General features: G+C 50.8%; 1 protein-coding gene across 3 annotated transcripts in view; it reads left to right on the forward strand.

Moving 5' to 3' along the window:
* Positions 1-18,034, forward strand: part of TBX22 (T-box transcription factor 22) — a 71,216-nt gene that overhangs the window by 30,132 nt on the left and 23,050 nt on the right. For all 3 annotated transcript variants that reach the window (XM_080366348.1, XM_080366346.1, XM_080366347.1), the window contains 7 exons: positions 12,965-13,293; positions 13,395-13,524; positions 13,789-13,890; positions 14,126-14,300; positions 14,493-14,657; positions 14,977-15,041; positions 15,124-15,209. In XM_080366348.1, coding sequence (XP_080222474.1) covers positions 13,158-13,293; positions 13,395-13,524; positions 13,789-13,890; positions 14,126-14,300; positions 14,493-14,657; positions 14,977-15,041; positions 15,124-15,209 — 859 coding nt within the window. In that variant the 5' untranslated portion in view covers positions 12,965-13,157. The remainder of the gene's footprint in view (positions 1-12,964; positions 13,294-13,394; positions 13,525-13,788; positions 13,891-14,125; positions 14,301-14,492; positions 14,658-14,976; positions 15,042-15,123; positions 15,210-18,034) is intronic.

Here is an 18,034-nt window from a genome sequence, read left to right on the forward strand (position 1 = left end):
TAATTTAATTAAGTTTGTTTAATTTATTTTTTTTAAAAATGCATGTGGGACTAGTAAACTTAATTAAAAAGAAAGATTGTTAAGCAGCCTGATACAGCTATAATTTGATTTAAAGTACTGGATGATACCAACATTATAAATGTAAACTGATATGCCTTTTTTTTAAAAAAAGATCTGAATGGAATTTTAAAAACTTCTTCATTTGCAGTGGGCTTTTTGAGCTGGGATTAATTGTGAACGCTTTCTTCCTCCTGTTCTGTTGCTGTAGGGCTTTTTTCAAGTGGGGCAAGAAATATTTCATCCTCAAACAAATTACTGCTGGATCGCTCGTGCTTTGTGTTCTGCATGCAAGCCAGGTTTCGATACCTTTGTTCGTGTAGTGCAAAATCCTGATTGCACAGAAATCACTGCCAGAGCTCCCATTGGTTTCAAAGGTCCTGGAACATTAGGGATAATTCACATTTGTTGCTGGAGTAATCTCCTGGATTTTGGAGGAGAAGCTTCCAGCCGGCACGAGACAAAGAGGTAGAAGTTGTCATCAGAACCTGATTATAATGCTATTGCAAACGTGTTGCATGTAATGCAATGTGATATAACACATAATATTTATTGCATGATGAGCCTTGGATTCACATCTTTATCTGATGCTTTTTGCTATTTAAATCTGAGCAAGTCCATCTCCCTGCATCCAGCAGCCCTCAGAAACAGATGCTGGATTCAGCGGATTCTTCAGACAATTTGTGTATCCCACAGCGTAAAGGCTGAGTATCCTGTATTACCCCTACCGAACCCTCCCGCCATCTCCCTGCTGGGGCTGGGCTGTGCAGTGGCCAGAGATTCACTCTGTAAGAGAGGGAAAATACTTAGGAAGGCTGAAAGCTGCCCCTAGTGTCAAGGCAGGCACTGCCAGGGTTGGGAACTGGTTTCTTTTGCTGACTCTAAAAGGCATCCAAAGGATGGAGCTGGGTGTAAGGGCTGATGCTGAACAGCACTGACTTTCCTCCCCACCCACCAGCCTTCTGCAAAATTATTTCCTAATTCAATATGAGAGCGAAAAGGCTTTTTTCCCAGCAGCAAGGTTACCTTGTATGAGCTGCTGCTTTTAACCTTTTCTCTGAATTATTTGCTGAAACATCCAAGACGGGCCAGGAGATGGCTGGGTGGTGGGAGACACAGCTAAGGGAACCCCCCTCCCTTAATGATACACCATCGCTGGACCTGGTTATTGGCTTTGCCATTTGCATCAATCCAAAGCTGGACCGATCTACGTGTGCAAGGGCTGCACCAGCACAACCGTTTTTGTGCAAGTTTTGCACAAGCTGCACCCAAACCCAAACCCACCGAAAGCAAATAATTGAACAAATGGTAAATAGTGGGACTATTGTTAAGTATATTTTTCAGTTTGTTTTCATAAGCTGTGGTGTAACTGTTCTGATGACATGAGGCAGTAGACTCACAGGCAGACTCAAGTCGATCCCCCTCACTTTAGTTTTAAAAATTAATACATATAAAACTCTTAATTGAAAAGATTGAGGTTGTTCTACTTTCCCCTTGAATTTTTTGCCAGTTTATTTTGCCTTTAATAATAAAACCCAACCGTATTTTCCCCTCCTTGCTTTTAAACCTGCAGCAGAAGGGGAGGAGGGCCTGGCTGACAGACAGAGAGGAAAAGCCAAGATGCACGAGAAGGGAAACAAACCACTGAAAGTAAAAAAAATAATAGTTTTCCTTCAACCCCACTTGACTGCAGTGAACTGAGATGTAAGTGTAGGCACAGAGGCCAAGCCAGAAAGCGTTACAGGTTTTTAACTTAACTTTCTTCCTTTAAACTTAAAACTCTACATAACTTAATGACTGAGAAACTGTCCGAGAGCTCCCTGCAGCAGTGCCGGCTCCGGCACATGCAAAATCCCAGCATGAGGTTTGCAAGTTTCCCGGTAGTAGAAGATATTTAATATTATTCATTGAACAGAGTCCTTGGTAAATTAAGGCTTTTCTTTTTGCCTTGCAAATTATTTTCAATGTGTTCTTGATTTTTGTGAAAGTAAACAAACCAAGATAGTTTCCAAACGAGGGTTTGTTCACACATACAAGAACCGTCAGAAATCTGCAGGAAAGCAAACGCCTTCCCCAGAACCAGCCATAAACGCCACGGCCCCACAGCCCAGCCCAGTGACCGAGTCACAGAGCTCATACTGCTTTTTCTATCATTCAACTATATTTGCCAGCCACAAAGATGAGCTTTTTTTTTTTTTGTATTAATTTTTACTAATCCTCCTACTTGCATTTTATCAATGTTATAAATTACGGGGGAAAAGATCCCAGTGCTGCATTTTGAATAATTATTCCTTACAAACTGGTGGAGCACAGATACACTCCTTATCTCGTGGCTATAACCTGCATTATAACAATTAGAGGATAACACATTTTTCAGTCCTCTTACCTCCAAACTCCAGCTGCCCAGACAGGCTAACACAAACCACATTGAGCTGGGCCAGGCAATGCCATGGTACGGATGGCTGCGTGTCTGCAAGCAGCCTTAGAGCCATGGCTGGCCTTTCAGAGGGGGAAACGATCTCTCCCAGGCAACTGGGATTCATCATCCACAGCTAATTGAGCCCTGGTGGGAGCTACCCAGTGAGCGGGAGGGTTCCCGTCTGCCGGCTTTCTTTGCTGGGCAAGCACCTCCTGCTCCCAGCTCCGGGTGGGATGCTCCTGCTCTGAGCATCGCTCTCCTCTGAGATGCTGGGAGGGTGGCAGTGGCACCGGTGCAGCTCCCCGCCGGCTCCCCACCCCACGTCTGGGTAGGGACAGATGAACCACACTAACAAAACCCGTCGTGGAAGTAGGTTAAAGGAAAGACTGGAGCTCTTCTCTGCCCAGCAAAGCGGTGCAGCAGCTGAAGCCCTCGTGATCCCTCATTGTTTGCTGAACGGGCTCTTTCCGGGGTAGGTCGGCATCAGGAATGGGAGGATGCGCACAGGCAGGAGCATTTGGTATCATCGGTGCTGAGCTTTACCCTGTTTTTCCGTGGACTGGATGAATTCTGTTCAACACGGAAGTGCTTTAAGTTTGTGGAATGTGGGACAATAAAAGTGAGCAGACACATGAACATAGGCAGAAATCCAGAAAACAAAATATAGTCCCTCTCCCTACAGCTTATACAAACTCCCCTGCCCCTGCATGTGCTACCTGCTACGAGCCCACCGGTCCCAGGAGGAAGGGACAGCGGAGGGAAGAGCCAAGTCCAAGTGCGTGGGAGCCCACTGGTGACCCCCGAGGGGCTGCAGCTTTGGGCTGGGGCTGGTGCAGCTCCTGCCACGCTGCTGCGGGATTGGAGCATCTGCTGCGGTCATCGGCTCCAGGGAACGTCCGCGGGGCTTTGGTGATCTGAAAAATATAGAAGCTTCAAGACCACTCATTGTCAGTGGTATGGGGTATGGTTTGTGTTCTGGGGATAAGATGCATTTTCTAAAGGGTGTTTTTTCAACCCAAACTACTTTTCCCGGCAGCACAGAGGCCATCCAACCATCTGCCTTTGGTAGCCCTACCACAGGAGAAGCAAAACCTGCCCTGTCGCTTGGTTCAATGCCAGGCTCCATCCTAAACCTTCAAACATGGGATCGCTAATGAATTACCAATTATTTTTCAATGTAAAATGCCCACCAGCTTCCCCACAGCGCTGCTCTGCAGGCAGAGGGGCTATTTACTCTGGTAACTAATGGGCACAGACAGACTTGCGCAGCACTGAAAGGCAATATCACCCCCAAATACAACCAGATGTGCAAAAATGGCACAATTTTTCGATGGATAAAACTTGCTGCAGAGCCAAAATCAGACTCAGCTGCTAGTTCCAGGTCTTGAGGGTTAGAGAGACGCAGATTTTTTGTGTGTGAGCTATAAGCATAGCTCAGCCCCCTGGCTAAGACTGGCAGGGCAGGGTGTTCATGCAGGAGATGCTCCAGGGGAAGGGCCTGATCTGAGGTCCCAGGGCCGTGGTGCCCAGAGACGCGGCGGTTCTGAGGGTTTCAGGGCTGCTGCCAGCGTCTGTTCTACCTGGTGACAAGGCTTCTCAGGGATGTCATCTCCATACTCTCAATTTTAAATTCCAGCTTATCTAAAAAAAAGATATGCAAGGCAAGGAGCTAAGATTAATGTATCGCACGTAACCAAGAAACCTGTTTTGTCCCCTCCAAATCTTCCCATTCGGCAGCCTGAGCTCCAAACAAGGATGGAAAAACTCTGCAGATCATAACAACCCTGGCCAGAGTGGAGGATTTTACATTTCAGGCAGAAAGACCTTTCCTCTAGCATCTACACACTTGACTTGCTTTGATCCTGGAGACCTCAGATGGAGAATGACAGCCAGTAAGCTCCGGCCCATCTCCACGACGTCTCTGGTGAACCCCAAGGGTGTGCATGGTGTATTGGAGCCGGGACAGAGGAGGATGATGGAGAAATGCCACGGGAATGGTGCTGGGTGAGGGTGGCAGACCCTGGCAAAGGGCTCGGGCGCACCAACCACGGGATGAGGCACTGAGAGTTGAGGAGGGGATGCTCCTGGCAAGCCAGGAGTCCCATTCCCTGCTGCAATCCAACAGATGCTCGGCCGGAGCCAGCTCCACCCTGAGCCGCAGTTCACCCACAAGCCTTCCCCATCTCACCTTGTTTTTACATTACTCGAGGACAGAGCTTGTTTTTCAGAGCAAATCCCCTGCTAATGTTGCTGGGATTTGAATTTATGGCCACAGGAGGTGTTGAGCCACCAAGCCAGATGGTTATTTGCTAATTTTGATGGTTTGGAATGGTTTTTGGATCTCAACGATTTGCCCACGATTGCAAGCAAGAGAAAGCCATAGGTTGAACCGTTTCATATAATGAATCATTGCATGATTTTCTTCTTCCCTTATTGAAAAAGACGGTTTGATTTTTGCTGTATAATTTACAGTCCACAACCTATGACCCAGTGCAGCCAGAAGGAAAGTTTGGAAAGGGAGATAATACCTCAGAGACAGATTTTCCTCTTCTCTAAGCTGAAATTCCTTGTGAAGCTGAAGCTAACGCTGATTTTCTTCTGCTCCAGCAACACTAGCCATAGGCAGACTGCTTTGACAGATTTTATATGGCAACTACCTGTGTGTTAATATGCACAGATTGCATTTGCACAAATTGGTGGTATTGGGTGGCAAGTCAATCACATTTATTTATTACTTTAAAATTAAAACCATAAAATAATATCCAGCATCCCTAAGGGGATACTTGAAAAAGCAGAGTTTCACCCAGCTTTGCGCGGAGAGTTCATGCGGGTTTAATTTCAAATACAAAGAATATATAGCTTGGTTGGGGGGTGACATCACCCTCCTTAGAAAATTTCATGTGATTCTTTTTCTTGTTTTTAAAGCTATTATTTTACGTATCTGCTGGCAGATATTTGTATTGGCAGATCTTATGAAATATTAAGATTGTATCTTTTCTGTTCAATTTCAAAAGTCGCTTCCTAACCAAAGTGCAAGCTAACAACTCAAAACCGTCGTGGTGCTTCAAAGATGAATGAAAGCTTCCTTTCAAACCTTTTGATTTATTGTCCTTCTCTCCAGTGCATCACCCCTTCTGAGTGTTTATTCTCATCCCTCTATATTTGCATTTATGGTAATAATTAGCCACAATAACTGAGGATAGGATAGCAAAACAAAGCTGAGTGTCTCTGCAGCCTGTTGATCTCTCCCAGGTGTGGGCTCAGTTTAAGGCCAGGGTTTGCGTTTATCTTTCCAGACAGGGAGGGATGGAAAAGCCTCAAACCCGCCTTGGGGCCGATTCCTCCAGCAAAGTGCCGGTGGTGCAGGGACGGTGCTGGTGGAAAGGAACCTGTCAAAAACAAACAGTCGGAAAAGCACTCTGCACCAGAGCCAGTGGGACCGGGCATAAATCATCACTTCTTGTTCAGAGCCACCTTCTCTAAGGGCAGTGAAGGGAGGAGCGAAGCTTATTGCAGAGGGCAGTATTTACTGAGATCAGAGTGAGCCCCAGAAACCTGCAATTTCTGCATGAATAAACCTGAATGTCCCCGACAGGCTGGATTTTCTAAGGCAGCCTCCAGAGCAGGCTCTTGGCTGGGCTGTGGAAGGCACTGCCGGACACCACGGGAGTCCCCAGCATCCCCGGCCACAGGGCTGTGTCCCCCAGGGCATCACGTCCCCACGGAGTGAGTGAGGCTGTGCGGGCACAGCCCCCATGGGGGCTTTGGCAGCTGGTGCATGGGCAGGGGGGCTGTGATGACCATTTGTTTGGGACCTTTGATCGGGACACATGCTGGTGCTGTGCACCCTCATCCTCCCTGGCCCCAAATCTTGGTGATCATGGGAAACTTCGGCTCATTTTTGCTTTCAGAGCAGACAATGCTATCAAGGCCATCACAGGACCTTCCCCCTCTGCACAGTGCTGACTGGATGTCTCAGGGTATCCCATTACTGTTTAAAGTGAAACAACAAGAATACAGCTGTAGTTTGAAAAATAGCATCACCTGCCTGTCAAAGAAGACTTTTTGCCTCAGGTTGCTGCCTGTAGAAGGGCTCACTGCTGGGAAGGCCCCAGCTGGGGTTCCCAAGACCCTGGTATGCTCCATGGTCGGATCCTGCCTGGCCCTGGCACCAAGGGAGGAGAGCAGGAAAGGCGGCCCCAGGTCTGCCCAGCTTCACTCCTGCCCAGGAATACGGAATAACTCAGTATCAGCTTCCCCATAACTGTTTTGATTTCACTTCTCCTGTGTGGTTTCCCTGGCAGCCAAACCAAGATCTCTGGCTTTTTCCTGCCTACACTGCACTGGTGAGTGGAGCGAGGGCGGCCCCGGGGATGGGGTCCTGCAGCTCGCAGGGCTCATGCAGGGATCACCCTCTCCTCCCCCAGAGCTCTTCCCCACAGTAAAGCTGGTCAGGATACATCTTGGTGAAATTCTAAAGGTTTTCTGCTTCATCCATGCGGTTAATTTTGCTCTCTCTAAATCCCCTATTATTACACATTCTTTAAGTATTTTCTTTAAATATTATGAGAAAAGTTCAACACAGCAGGAATTTTTCCCTTTGCTTAGAGGGAGAAGGGGCCAGGTCTTGGTCTTATTTCTCAACTCTGGAGAAGTCACAATGAAGGAAAGGTGGTGTGAAAGATGCTCAGTGGGGTGGCCAAGCTAGTTTCACAGCACCATCAAAACTAACTGGCTGCAACAAGGCTTTTTCCACCCCATCCCAGGTTAACTTCAGAAAGCAGCTCCCACACCTTGCCCTGGCACAGTCACCAATCTCCCACAAGCCTTCAAAGGTTCATCTACCATCCATGCTGTTTCTTCATCCTCTTCAGGCCAGTCCACCCTGCTTCTTGCCTCTGCTGCATCCTTCTCCTTGCCTCTGCCTACATCCAGGGCACTCTCTTTCCTCCCTCTGCTTCTTCCAGATCCCTCTTCCTTAGCTTCCCCCCTTCTATACCCCTTAGAGTTGTTTAACTACTTAGCAGGAACCAGCCACAGCTGCACCTTATCCACACCAGCCAACCCGCCGCCCCTGAAGCCAGCCCACAGCTGTATATTAACAATGTTAATTAACCTGCCTTCATTCCTCTATAATTCCTCTACAAGCTGGCAGGGGCTTCTCAGGTGCCAGTGGTTGGAGAAGGGATAGAGCAGCTTCTCCTCACTACACAACCACCAGCCAAAAGCCAGGTGCTGGATAAAAATGTTGGTGGTGCCACATCACATCCTGGTACCGGAGATGCGCACGGTGGTCTCATCCTTACCCCACTGGCAGGTGACATTGCCGGCCCTTGCCCAGCTTCCCGGGCTGGGGTGGAGGCACCACCAACCCTTCCCTCATCATGAAATGAGCTGCATCCCCTGATTTGGTTTCACTCTCCCCAAATGCTTTATCTATCAGTTTTGCTTCATTGAATCACTTCTTTAAAGTCTAATCCTGTTCCCTGTGCAGCCTTTTTGGGGGGGTTATGTATAAAATAACATAACTGAGATTTATTTCAATATATCTTTAATGTAGCAGACATGGTGGTGAAGAACCTGCTTGGGAGGTCAACCAACCAAGAAACTTCAGCACTGGCTGTCTACCACCCTAAGCTGGGCATTTCTTCCCAGCCTTAGAATTTTGGCCATGAAAATTAATTTGGGATGTTCCTGAGAACAAGGAGGGGCTGAACCGTGCGGTCACCTCCAGCTCTGGACACCGCAGGCTGGCCTGGAGGTGCCGCAGCCCCATGGGGACACAGAGCTATGCTGTCACTTTGTGCTCGGATAGAAAGGCAGAGGTTTTTCAAAGTTCATTATGGGCAAAAAAAGACAGAGAATGAAATTAAAGCTTTGCTGTGGGACTGGACATTTGAGAATGTAAGGGAAAACAATCTCCCAAGCACTGTTATGAGCTACTACGGGTGTTTTCTGCCAAGATTTACTTAGTGTTCAGAAGTTTCTGTTTAAAAAATTGGGGTTTAGGAAAAAGAAATATTTGTTAATCTGTTCATCAGTAATTAGTTAATGACTAATGTGAAGTGGTAGTTACATCTGCAAAAATTAAAGTTGAATATTGCAGTTTCCAGACCCCACAGAACCCAAAGCGGTGTTATTTCAGCCCACAGAAGGGTTATTCAGCCGGCAGTCTCATCCACACCAGTCACAGCCTGTGTATTAGCCTGAGCATTCAGAAACTGTTTCATTACAGCTTTAACATACACCCGTAACGAACCTTCCACCCTTCCCGTGTTGTTAGTGGCAGCTCTTTGTGGCATACTGCATCGTGCCTAAGGTTTGGGGTTTTCTTCCAAGAAAATGATATTAGTTGCACATTGGAATATTAGATATCCGCTTGCATTTCTTCAGCGTCCCATTTAACCCTGTTAGATTTGAGGCAGCACGTTCATTTATATTTCCAACATGACAGGCAAAGAGGCTGGGATATGGAAATAAATAGATTATTTGTTTGCTACTAACAGTAAGGTTGGGAAAGTGGAAAAAAGTGCAAACTGGACTGTGAGTCCTGGAATAAAAAGTTTAGTAGCATGTGTGTGAACCAAACGTGGTTCAATCCATCCTAAAATACATTTTTGCAGGAGAGGGAAGATTTTGGAAGGGAAGATGTGAGGGCAGATGGGGTTGGTGTCACCAAGGCCAGGGAGGGGACAGCACATGGGGACAAGGGACCGGCCCAGGGGTCACTGCTTTGCTGGCTCTGGCTGCATCTCCGCGAGAGCAGAGGAGTTACACCACCCGAACAGATCGCTTAGAGCACGTCCCACACTACGTGCAACCGGCAGGAAGAGTGATGCACCCACACCCAACGGCAGCCTTGGCTACACGCCGCCTAATTAAACGCTGGTGAAACAATCACTGAAGCTGCGTTATGGGAGTCAGGGCTTGCTTAATGGTATACAGCGATGCAGTGCTGCATCCCTCTGATTAGAAACTGGGGTTTTTCCAAATGCTAAAAAAAAAATAAATAAAATATATATTTTCTTGCTAACAATTTATGAAGCAGAGAACAAACAATCCTTCAGGTTTATCTGTTAGAACTGACAATGTCCTAGCACCAAACTTGTAATCGCAGCTTTGTAGAAATCTATGACATAGCAGATGGAGATATAAAAGGGAAAAGTATTAGATGTGTAATTGAGTACAGGTGATATTAAAATATTACCCCTAAGCCACAGGTCAGGTTGGGTTTGCTTTATTTTGGTTGTTTTATTTTTTATTTTGTTTTGACAAATGCAAAGTAAATCTTGGCAAAATCAAGCGTGGCTTGAACACTACTAAATCTCCTAAAGTCTGCCCCTAAAGTGGTCAGGAAAGTCTGTGTTTGGAATTTACCTGTGTGCTTTAATGGATTAACGGACAGTATGAAAAGATCATTTTCAAGTTAAGCAAACATTTCTGGCATATTGTATAACACTTGCTTTAAAATTAAGTTAGTTATTCTGAACTTTATGCCAAATGATTATTTGCTCGATTTTCTGATGATGGTAATACATGACATACCATCACATAATTTGGTAAAGACAATAAAATTACAAAGCCCAAGAAGGGTCTGAGTCAGGCTTTGACAGATTAAAGCTCTCCAAGTCCCCTGAAAACCCTTTTCTGACATATTAATTTGACCTAAACCCTCAAAATGTTCCTGATTATGTCATCTCAATTGGGCTTTATTTTTGTTTTATTTTTCATTGTAGGAAATTAAAAAGGGTTGGTTGATCCCTGGCCAAGTTCTTGAAATGTGTTGCAATGCTAAGGAAATAAAAGATTACTCGAAATACTTTTTAATAATATGTCATGTCAGCAGAGATAAAGGTTCACACTTAATGCCCTCAGCTGGCTTCTATCAGTGCTGGGGAGCGCAGCGTCAGCCCCGGCCGGGCTCCGGCAAGGACCCGCCATTCACCTTGCTTTTAAACCATGAGCTTATGCTGTTATAATTATGAACATGTTTATAAAATTTGTTTCATTTCTCTTTGTAAGAAGAAATAAAGATCTGCGTAGGTGGGGCTGATCCTGCCCGGGAGCGAGGGCAGAGCAAGACAACCTCCCAGAGCCTCTTCCCCTGCCCCGTCCTCCATCCCCTTCTGGCGCTGATGGCTGGGGACAGCGGTGGGGTCACAGCCCCCAGGCGGGCCAGGCACCCATCCTGCCGAGCCATGAGCCATCGGGCGGGGGCACCTGGATGGGCCTTACCCCAGGAAAACCCACGTCAGCAGAGCCTGGGGCTTTGCAGGGCCACTGTGATGGGCATCACGGGGGAGCTGCGGTAACGCGGGGCCAAAACCACCACGTCGTCCCACTGTGACACGGCAGAGCTGCTCGTCAGATCTGGAGGCACTTGGCGAAGGAAGAGAGGTACTGTCCACCTTGATAAAAGTGAAATCTAAAGCTCGTCAGTGCCAGGCTCTCTGAGGCTGCGCTGGGAGATGCCCGCACTCGGCAGGGCCGGGGCTCGCTGTCCCGTGTAACCCCAGCGGGCTCAGCTGGGCAGCAGCCTGGGGAAGCGCACTGCCGGCCCTGCCGCACGCCGGTTGTACAGCTCCCGGGCGGCCCACCGGCCATTCTGAGAGGCGCTGTGAGTTCTGCACCGAAGCTGGATCCTCCAGAGCCCGGTTTGCAGGCAGGGATGCAAATCTTCCACCCCTGAGCCAGGCTGTGGGCATGGTCCGAACCAGGACCGTGCACAGGGGCAGAGCCTGCAGCGGGAGGAGTGGGCAGTGGCCACCTGGGTGCCCCAGGCTGGACCGACGTTTGGCACCTACATCAGCTGGACGTTTGGCACCTACATCTGCACCCATTCACTTCCTCCGAGACCTTTCCCTTAGACAAATTCCTGTCCCAGTGAGCTATGCCAGGAGTCTGGGGTATAAATGTGCATTAAAAAAAAAAAAAACATAAATGTTTAGAAATGCGTATAAATGTGTATAAATGTACAAATGTGTATCAACGTGCAAAGCCCACCCTAAGCTGATTAAGGAGCATCCTTGGAATGAGGATTTGAGGACAACAGTATGAGTCTGGGGCTTGCAAAACACCCACTCGCCAAGCGCTGTGCCGGGGAGCGGCTGGCTGATGTTTGGTTGCGGTTGTCTCTGCTCAGACGCCGTTTTCACGCTGCTGTCAGCCCAAGCTTTGGAAGAAATGTGTGCGCCAGGACACAGACCCTGACAAATACAGCAAGAAATCCTGAGAAGTGGAACATTTGAATAAACCAGTGATCCCCTGAGACTCCGGGAGTGCCTGGAAAGGGGGCACTGGGTGCTGCACCCCATCCCCTTCCCTCCCCAAAGCCGCAGCACCCTGCAGCAGCTCCCACTCCCCCCAAACCTGCTTTCTCAGCAGGCTTGTGAATTTTATCCCTTTGCACATTTTTTTCCCCTTAAGGCTCATCTATCTTAGCTGACCTCCCTGGTGCAGGGAAAGGCAGTGGGTGAGGGGTGTGCAGGGGATGGGTGGCGGAGGCGTAAATACCACTGCTTCCCCCCCCCTCCAAAAAAAAAAAAAAAAAAAGACTGCCCCCTGGAATCCCCTTTGGTGCTGGCTCTGGGGAGGGCTCCCGGATGGAAAATAAATCAGTGTGATGTGTTCAGGCCTTTGCAGGGTGGGGAGGTCCCTGGTGGGGTCCCCAAAATCACCGTGCAAATCCAGCACAGCCCTTTTTATCTGCGCACCTGCAGGTCCCAGCCGGAGCCCCCCTGGCCTGGAGCCCCCCAGCCCCAGCCCCGGCACTGCAGGGGTTCCCAGGAACTACCCAAGTGGAAAACTGGGATTTCTGCCCCTAATTCAGCGCAGCTGCCGCTGTGGGGCCGCACTTTGAAGTGGAGCTGTGGAAACATCCCGGGGGTGATGCCAGAGCGGGTGGCGGGGGGGGCTGCTGCCTTTAAACAAAAAAAAACCACAACCCACAAAAACAATCAAACAAACAAAAAATACACACACACACACAAAAAAGCGGGGGGAGGCAAGCCAGAGTCTCTGTCCAGTGGGGGACACTGTGGCATGATATGCCAGGGACACGGGTAGGGACACACACACAAGTGTGACCAGCCCGTTGGGCAATGCCCCCGGGCCTGGGGGTCACCAGTGCGGCCAGCACGGGCACGGCTCCCCCGCTCCTTTCTCCTGCTCCTTTCTCCCGCTCCTTTATTCCCTTTTTTCTCCTTTTTTACCCCCCCCCCCCCCCCTTCTCCTCTTCTTTTTGTGCTGGTTCTGGTTAAACGTTATTTGCACTTTTGTTGGAAAAGTGGCCCCTAGTGTGCAATTATGTCAAATTTCTTAGAGTTTTACAATTTAATGGAGAACAGTAACTCTTTTATTGATCCTAGACGGGGCCGGCTCCTCTTCCCCCGCTCTTCCCCTCCACCGCCCGCTCTCCCCTCCCTCCCCCTTCCCCCCCACCCGTTACTCCCACGAAATGTCACTCAATGTTTCTTATGCTCCCACCAGTTTCCAAAACAAACAGTGGAGCCTGCAGCCGCCCGTTGCCTCAGTTGGATGCAAGCGGATCGCGCCGTGGCCGCTGCCCCCCGACGGGAGCCGTGCGGCGGCCGGGCGAGGCTCGCTGGGCACCGGCCGGGATGGAGCCGCCGCCGCCCGCCTGAGCCCCGCGGCCGCCCGGGGGGACCCCCGGCCCCGGGGGATGGCGCTCAGCTCCCGGGCTCACGCCTTCTCGGTGGAAGCGCTGGTGGGACGCGCGGCCAAGAGGAAGGTGCCGGATGGGCGCGACGAGGAGCGCGGGGCCGGCGGCCGGGAGAGCCGCGCAGCGCCGGAGCCGGGTGGGTACAGCCCGGCCGGGACACCCGGGGCGGCGGGGCCGGCCGCCCCCTGCCCGCCCCGCAGCCCCTCGAGCCGCCCCCTCCTGCTTGCCTTTCCGCAGAGAAGCGGCCCAAGGCCGGGGCCGAGAGCCGGGAGGCGGGGGCCGGGGCGCAGGTGGAGCTGCAGGGCTCCGAGCTCTGGCGGAGGTTCCATGAGATCGGCACCGAGATGATCATCACCAAGGCCGGCAGGTACCGGCCGCACCTCCGGGCTCGCCCGGCCTTCTCCTGCCTTTCTCCTTGCGTGTCGGGTTTTTTTTGGTTGGTTGGTTGGGTTTTTTCCCCTTTCATCCCTCTTTTTTTATATATTTTTCTTTCTTTGCGTTTTTTTCTCTCTTTTTATTGAGCTTGAGTTTGTTTGTTTGTTTTTTTTCTCCCGATGCCCGTTTAGTTTTCCAACTCCCTTTCGCCGTCTAACCGGCAGTTCTTGCTCAGGACCTTCCCCTCTGCCCGCAGGAGGATGTTCCCGTCGGTCAGGGTGAAGGTGAGGGGGCTGGAGCCGCTGAAGCAGTACTACATCGCCATCGACGTCGTTCCGGTGGACTCCAAGAGATACCGGTACGGGGGGGCGGTGGGGCGCCCCACGCCCCCGCGGGATCCCCCCGGCCGGGCTGAGTGATCGCGGTCCGCGCTCTGCTCAGCCCCGTCTGCTCCAGGGCGCTTACGTGCAACGGGGGCTGCCCAGCCGGGGGGACCGGCGGGCTCGCGTGAACGTAGATTCTATAGGGGGGCGTCGGGGGGGGGGGGGGGGGCGGTTGTCTCCGCCGCCTGACCGCGGCCCGGCCCGGGCCAGTTACGTCTATCACAGCTCGCAGTGGATGGTGGCGGGGAACACGGACCACTCCTGCATCACCCCCCGGCTCTACATCCACCCCGACTCCCCCTGCTCGGGGGAGACCTGGATGAGGCAAATCATCAGTTTCGACCGGGTGAAGCTCACCAACAACGAGATGGACGACAAGGGGCACGTAGGTGTGGGGTAGCCCCGCGGGGGGGGGCCGGGGAGAGGGCAGAGCATCCCCCCGGGGGGCAGCGCGGCCTGTCCCTCTCGCCCCGGGGCTGCGGGCTGGCTCCCAGCCGCCTCTTGCACCGGGTTTGGTTTTTTTTCGTTTTCCTGCCCTCTCCGTGCCGGGGGGCTCAGCCTGCCTCTCCCCCCGCAGATCATCCTGCAGTCCATGCACAAGTACAAGCCCCGCGTCCACGTTATCGCCCAGGACTCTCGCTTCGATCTGGCGCAGATCCAGTCGCTGCCGGCCGAGGGGGTGCAGACCTTCTCCTTCCAGGAGACCGAATTCACCACCGTGACGGCCTACCAAAACCAGCAGGTACCGGGGAAGGGGGACGAGGGGGGCTGGAAAGCCCCAACGGCACCGGGGACCGGAAGATGGAGAGCCCCGGCGGGACTGGGGACCGGGAGATGTGAGGGGACCGGCGTCCGGGAGATGGAGGGGACCGGGGACCGGGGGATGGAGGGCATCAGGATCCAGGGGATAGAGGGCACCGGCGGCACCGGGGACTGAGGGATGCAGAGCCCCGGCGGCACCGGGGACCGGGGGATGGAGGGCACCGGGGGATGCAGAGCCGCGGCGGCCGGTGCCGTCACGCCGCGGTCCCCAACGGCCCGTTTCTCTCCCACCTTCTCAGATCACCAAGCTGAAGATCGACAGGAATCCTTTCGCCAAAGGTTTTCGGGACCCCGGGAGGAACAGGTAAGGCCTGGGGCCGCCCCGCCGCCCGCCCCGCCGCGCCCGCCGCCCCCGCCGCCGCGCTCAGCCCGCTCTCGCCCCGCAGGGGGGTCCTGGACGGGCTCCTGGAGACCTACCCCTGGCGGCCCCCCCTCGCCCTGGACTTCAAGGCTTTCGGCGCAGACAGCCCGGGTGAGTGCCCTTCTCTGCCTTCGCCCGTCCCGTTAATCCCCGCCGCCGCGGGGCTGCGCGGCCGGAGGGCTCCGCGGGGCGGGGGGGGTTCATCCATGAAGATAACGAGGTGGGTCCAGAAAACGAGCCGGCCGCTAGCGCAACGTTTTGGGGAGCCGATTCCACGTGTTTTCGGCCAAAAGTCCTGTTAAAATCGATGTGAGAAGCAGAGCAGCCGCCCCGGGAGGAGGGTGACGGGCTGCCGTCGCCGCCTGGAGCAGTCCACACTTAGACGCGCAGGGGAAAAAAATAACTCACTATGCAGGAGGCTAATTTAAAGTCAGGTTGTTGTGGCTTTGATCCTGTTACGCTAATTGTTTCCAACCCGTTTGAAAATATTAGCTAAAAACGGGGTAAAAAACCTCTTGCAGCCGGCTGCTTCTGGGCGAGCAAACGCCTTGTGCATCGGAAATTAAAATTGTCTGTTCTTCAGGCTGTAGCAGCCAGACAGTCCGTTAGCTCCACAGAAATGCAGGGAAGAGGGAAACGTTTTCCAGGGAAAACGATCTCCCTCCGCCCGACAAGCGCATGTCAGTCTTTTACAGCTCTTTTCCAGAAAAAAAAATCCCAGCTTTTGGAAGGTATTATTTGGAAACTGATTATTCAAAGCGCGGGGGGGTGGGGGAGTAACAGACCATGTGCACGCTGGAGCGCTCCAGTTTGAGTTTAAATTCTCCAGTTTAACCCTCATTGCTGTGCGGAACCCTTCAGTGCTGGGCACACCAAGTCACTCCTGTCTGCAGGGAAATAACTGCAGAAGTCACCGCAAAAAAACATGCTGCACAGGCATAGAAATGGGGAGACATAAGAAATCAGACTCGGGAAAAATTAAGAGGTTTACGGGTTATAAAGAGAACTAGGGTTTTTTATTGTTATGTATTTAGAAAAGACCTTATGCTAAAAAGCACCTTTTGAATGCATTTGGCCAGCTGCTACGGAGCCGGCGAGAGGAGCTGATGGGTGGGTTGCAGTGGGGAATAAGAGAGAATCTACTGCAATGTTTATCCTATGGATGCTAAAATATTAGAGCTTCCTGGGATATTTTTTTTTCCCCTCTTCTTAATGCAATTGGTATTTTTCTTCAAGGTCAGTTTCCTGGGCTGATGATTAGTGAGTTCTCCAATCTCACTAATAAAAAAAATGTATTTCTGAAGAAAAACTGAAAAAATAGAGATCCCAAAGCTCTAAAACGAGAAGGTAAATTAAAAGAAAGCGTGAACAATATGCTGAAGAAAGACTAGGATTTTAAAGCCTAGTAGAAATGGCAGAAAGCGTCTGCTCCTTGAGCTGCTCTGTCATCCCCGCTGCAATCCCCATCCCCAAGCGTGTCCTGGAAGTCATGCGATGTTATTGCTCAGGATACCTTGAAGCAAATACTAATGCTCGTTTGCTCTGCTATAGCCAGCTGCGTGGGGCTTCACTCGCTGCCTCACACTCACAAATACCGGCTCGGTCACATCACGTTACATGACCAAAAGTTCCTGAGCCTTGGGAGGGTGTCAGGCAGTGTACACCGGGGAGGACCGGATCCCTGCCCTGCTGATGTCAGTACCGTAACAGCCGCTGACATCAGCGGGGAAGGGTGAGATGCTCAAGCCAGAAAACATTCCTGGATTATAGCGACTAGGTGCCGGGTCATCCAACCTGTAAGATACTCTGCTTGCTGGGAGTTTGCAAAATTAATTTGCAGCGTGTCCAAAATCTTGGTGTTCTTCTAAGGTCCGAAATACTCGCAGCTATGGCTTGGTTATACAGTTGATTCTGTGTTGCTGATGGCGTGTAAAGCCTGACCAGATCACATCCAGGCAGTATATCACTTGGAATTAAATGTAAATAGAGAAAATGGATCCACATTCCCTTCCTTTCTTTCCCAGTGACTTTGGTAAGGAATGAAAATAAAGGGGTGGTGGGGGTGGTGGGGGGGTGGAAACGGTTCTGGAAGAATGCGGTAATGAATGTGCAGCAGAGACATACGCTCTTAAATGGTGTTAGATGAAACCAGCATCTGTTTAGCACCAGGGCCGGCCGCTCCAGAGCATCATTCCCACGCCAGAGCAGCCGCTGCCTCTTTGGTTTTGCTCTTGATGTTGCTCCGGAGGAGCTCTGAGCCGGTGCAGAACAGTGATGTTATACACCCGTGGCCTCAGCAGCGCTCACACGTGCGAAGCGAGCCGGTGTCACTTTTCTACCAAATTATGAAAGTGTTCATTGATTCATTTCAGAAAGGAGAATGTTAAAATGACATGTGCATTTAAAGTTTCTGGAGACACCTACAGTATTCAAGGGTACGTTTCAAATTGCATGGGAAGCCAAGTAAAATTAGTCAATTCCTGTGAGCAGGAAGGTACAAAAATATTCTCCATCAGGCTGAATACATTTTTTTGTTCTTATATACAAGGGGAAAAAGCTGCCTGTAATTTGCACAAAAAAATAGGAAACTTAAAATAGCAATGACGTACATATAGCAGGGGAAGGTTATCGGTCATGTAGCAGGGCACAGACCCGGCGGGTACCTGTGTATGTGGAGCTGAACTTCACAGTTGTCCTGGTCAAATGAGTGGGATTGGGCATGGGTGAATATTGGTCTTAGACAAGTGCCAAGTAACAACAACTAATAATTTATGGGCAGATCTTCCCATTTTCCAGGAGCTGATTTTTGGAGGAGGTTTGTGCTTGGACAGATGCCGGAGCAGGGTGGTGTGGAGCAGGAGCAGGAGTGCTCCAAGGGTTCCTCGGCTGTGAGCATCAGCTAACCCAGCCTGGATGATTTCTGTTTTCATTTTCAG

The sequence above is a fragment of the Falco punctatus genome (assembly GCF_963210335.1).
Source record: "Falco punctatus genome assembly, chromosome: 15".
NCBI classification, from domain to species: domain Eukaryota; kingdom Metazoa; phylum Chordata; class Aves; order Falconiformes; family Falconidae; genus Falco; species Falco punctatus.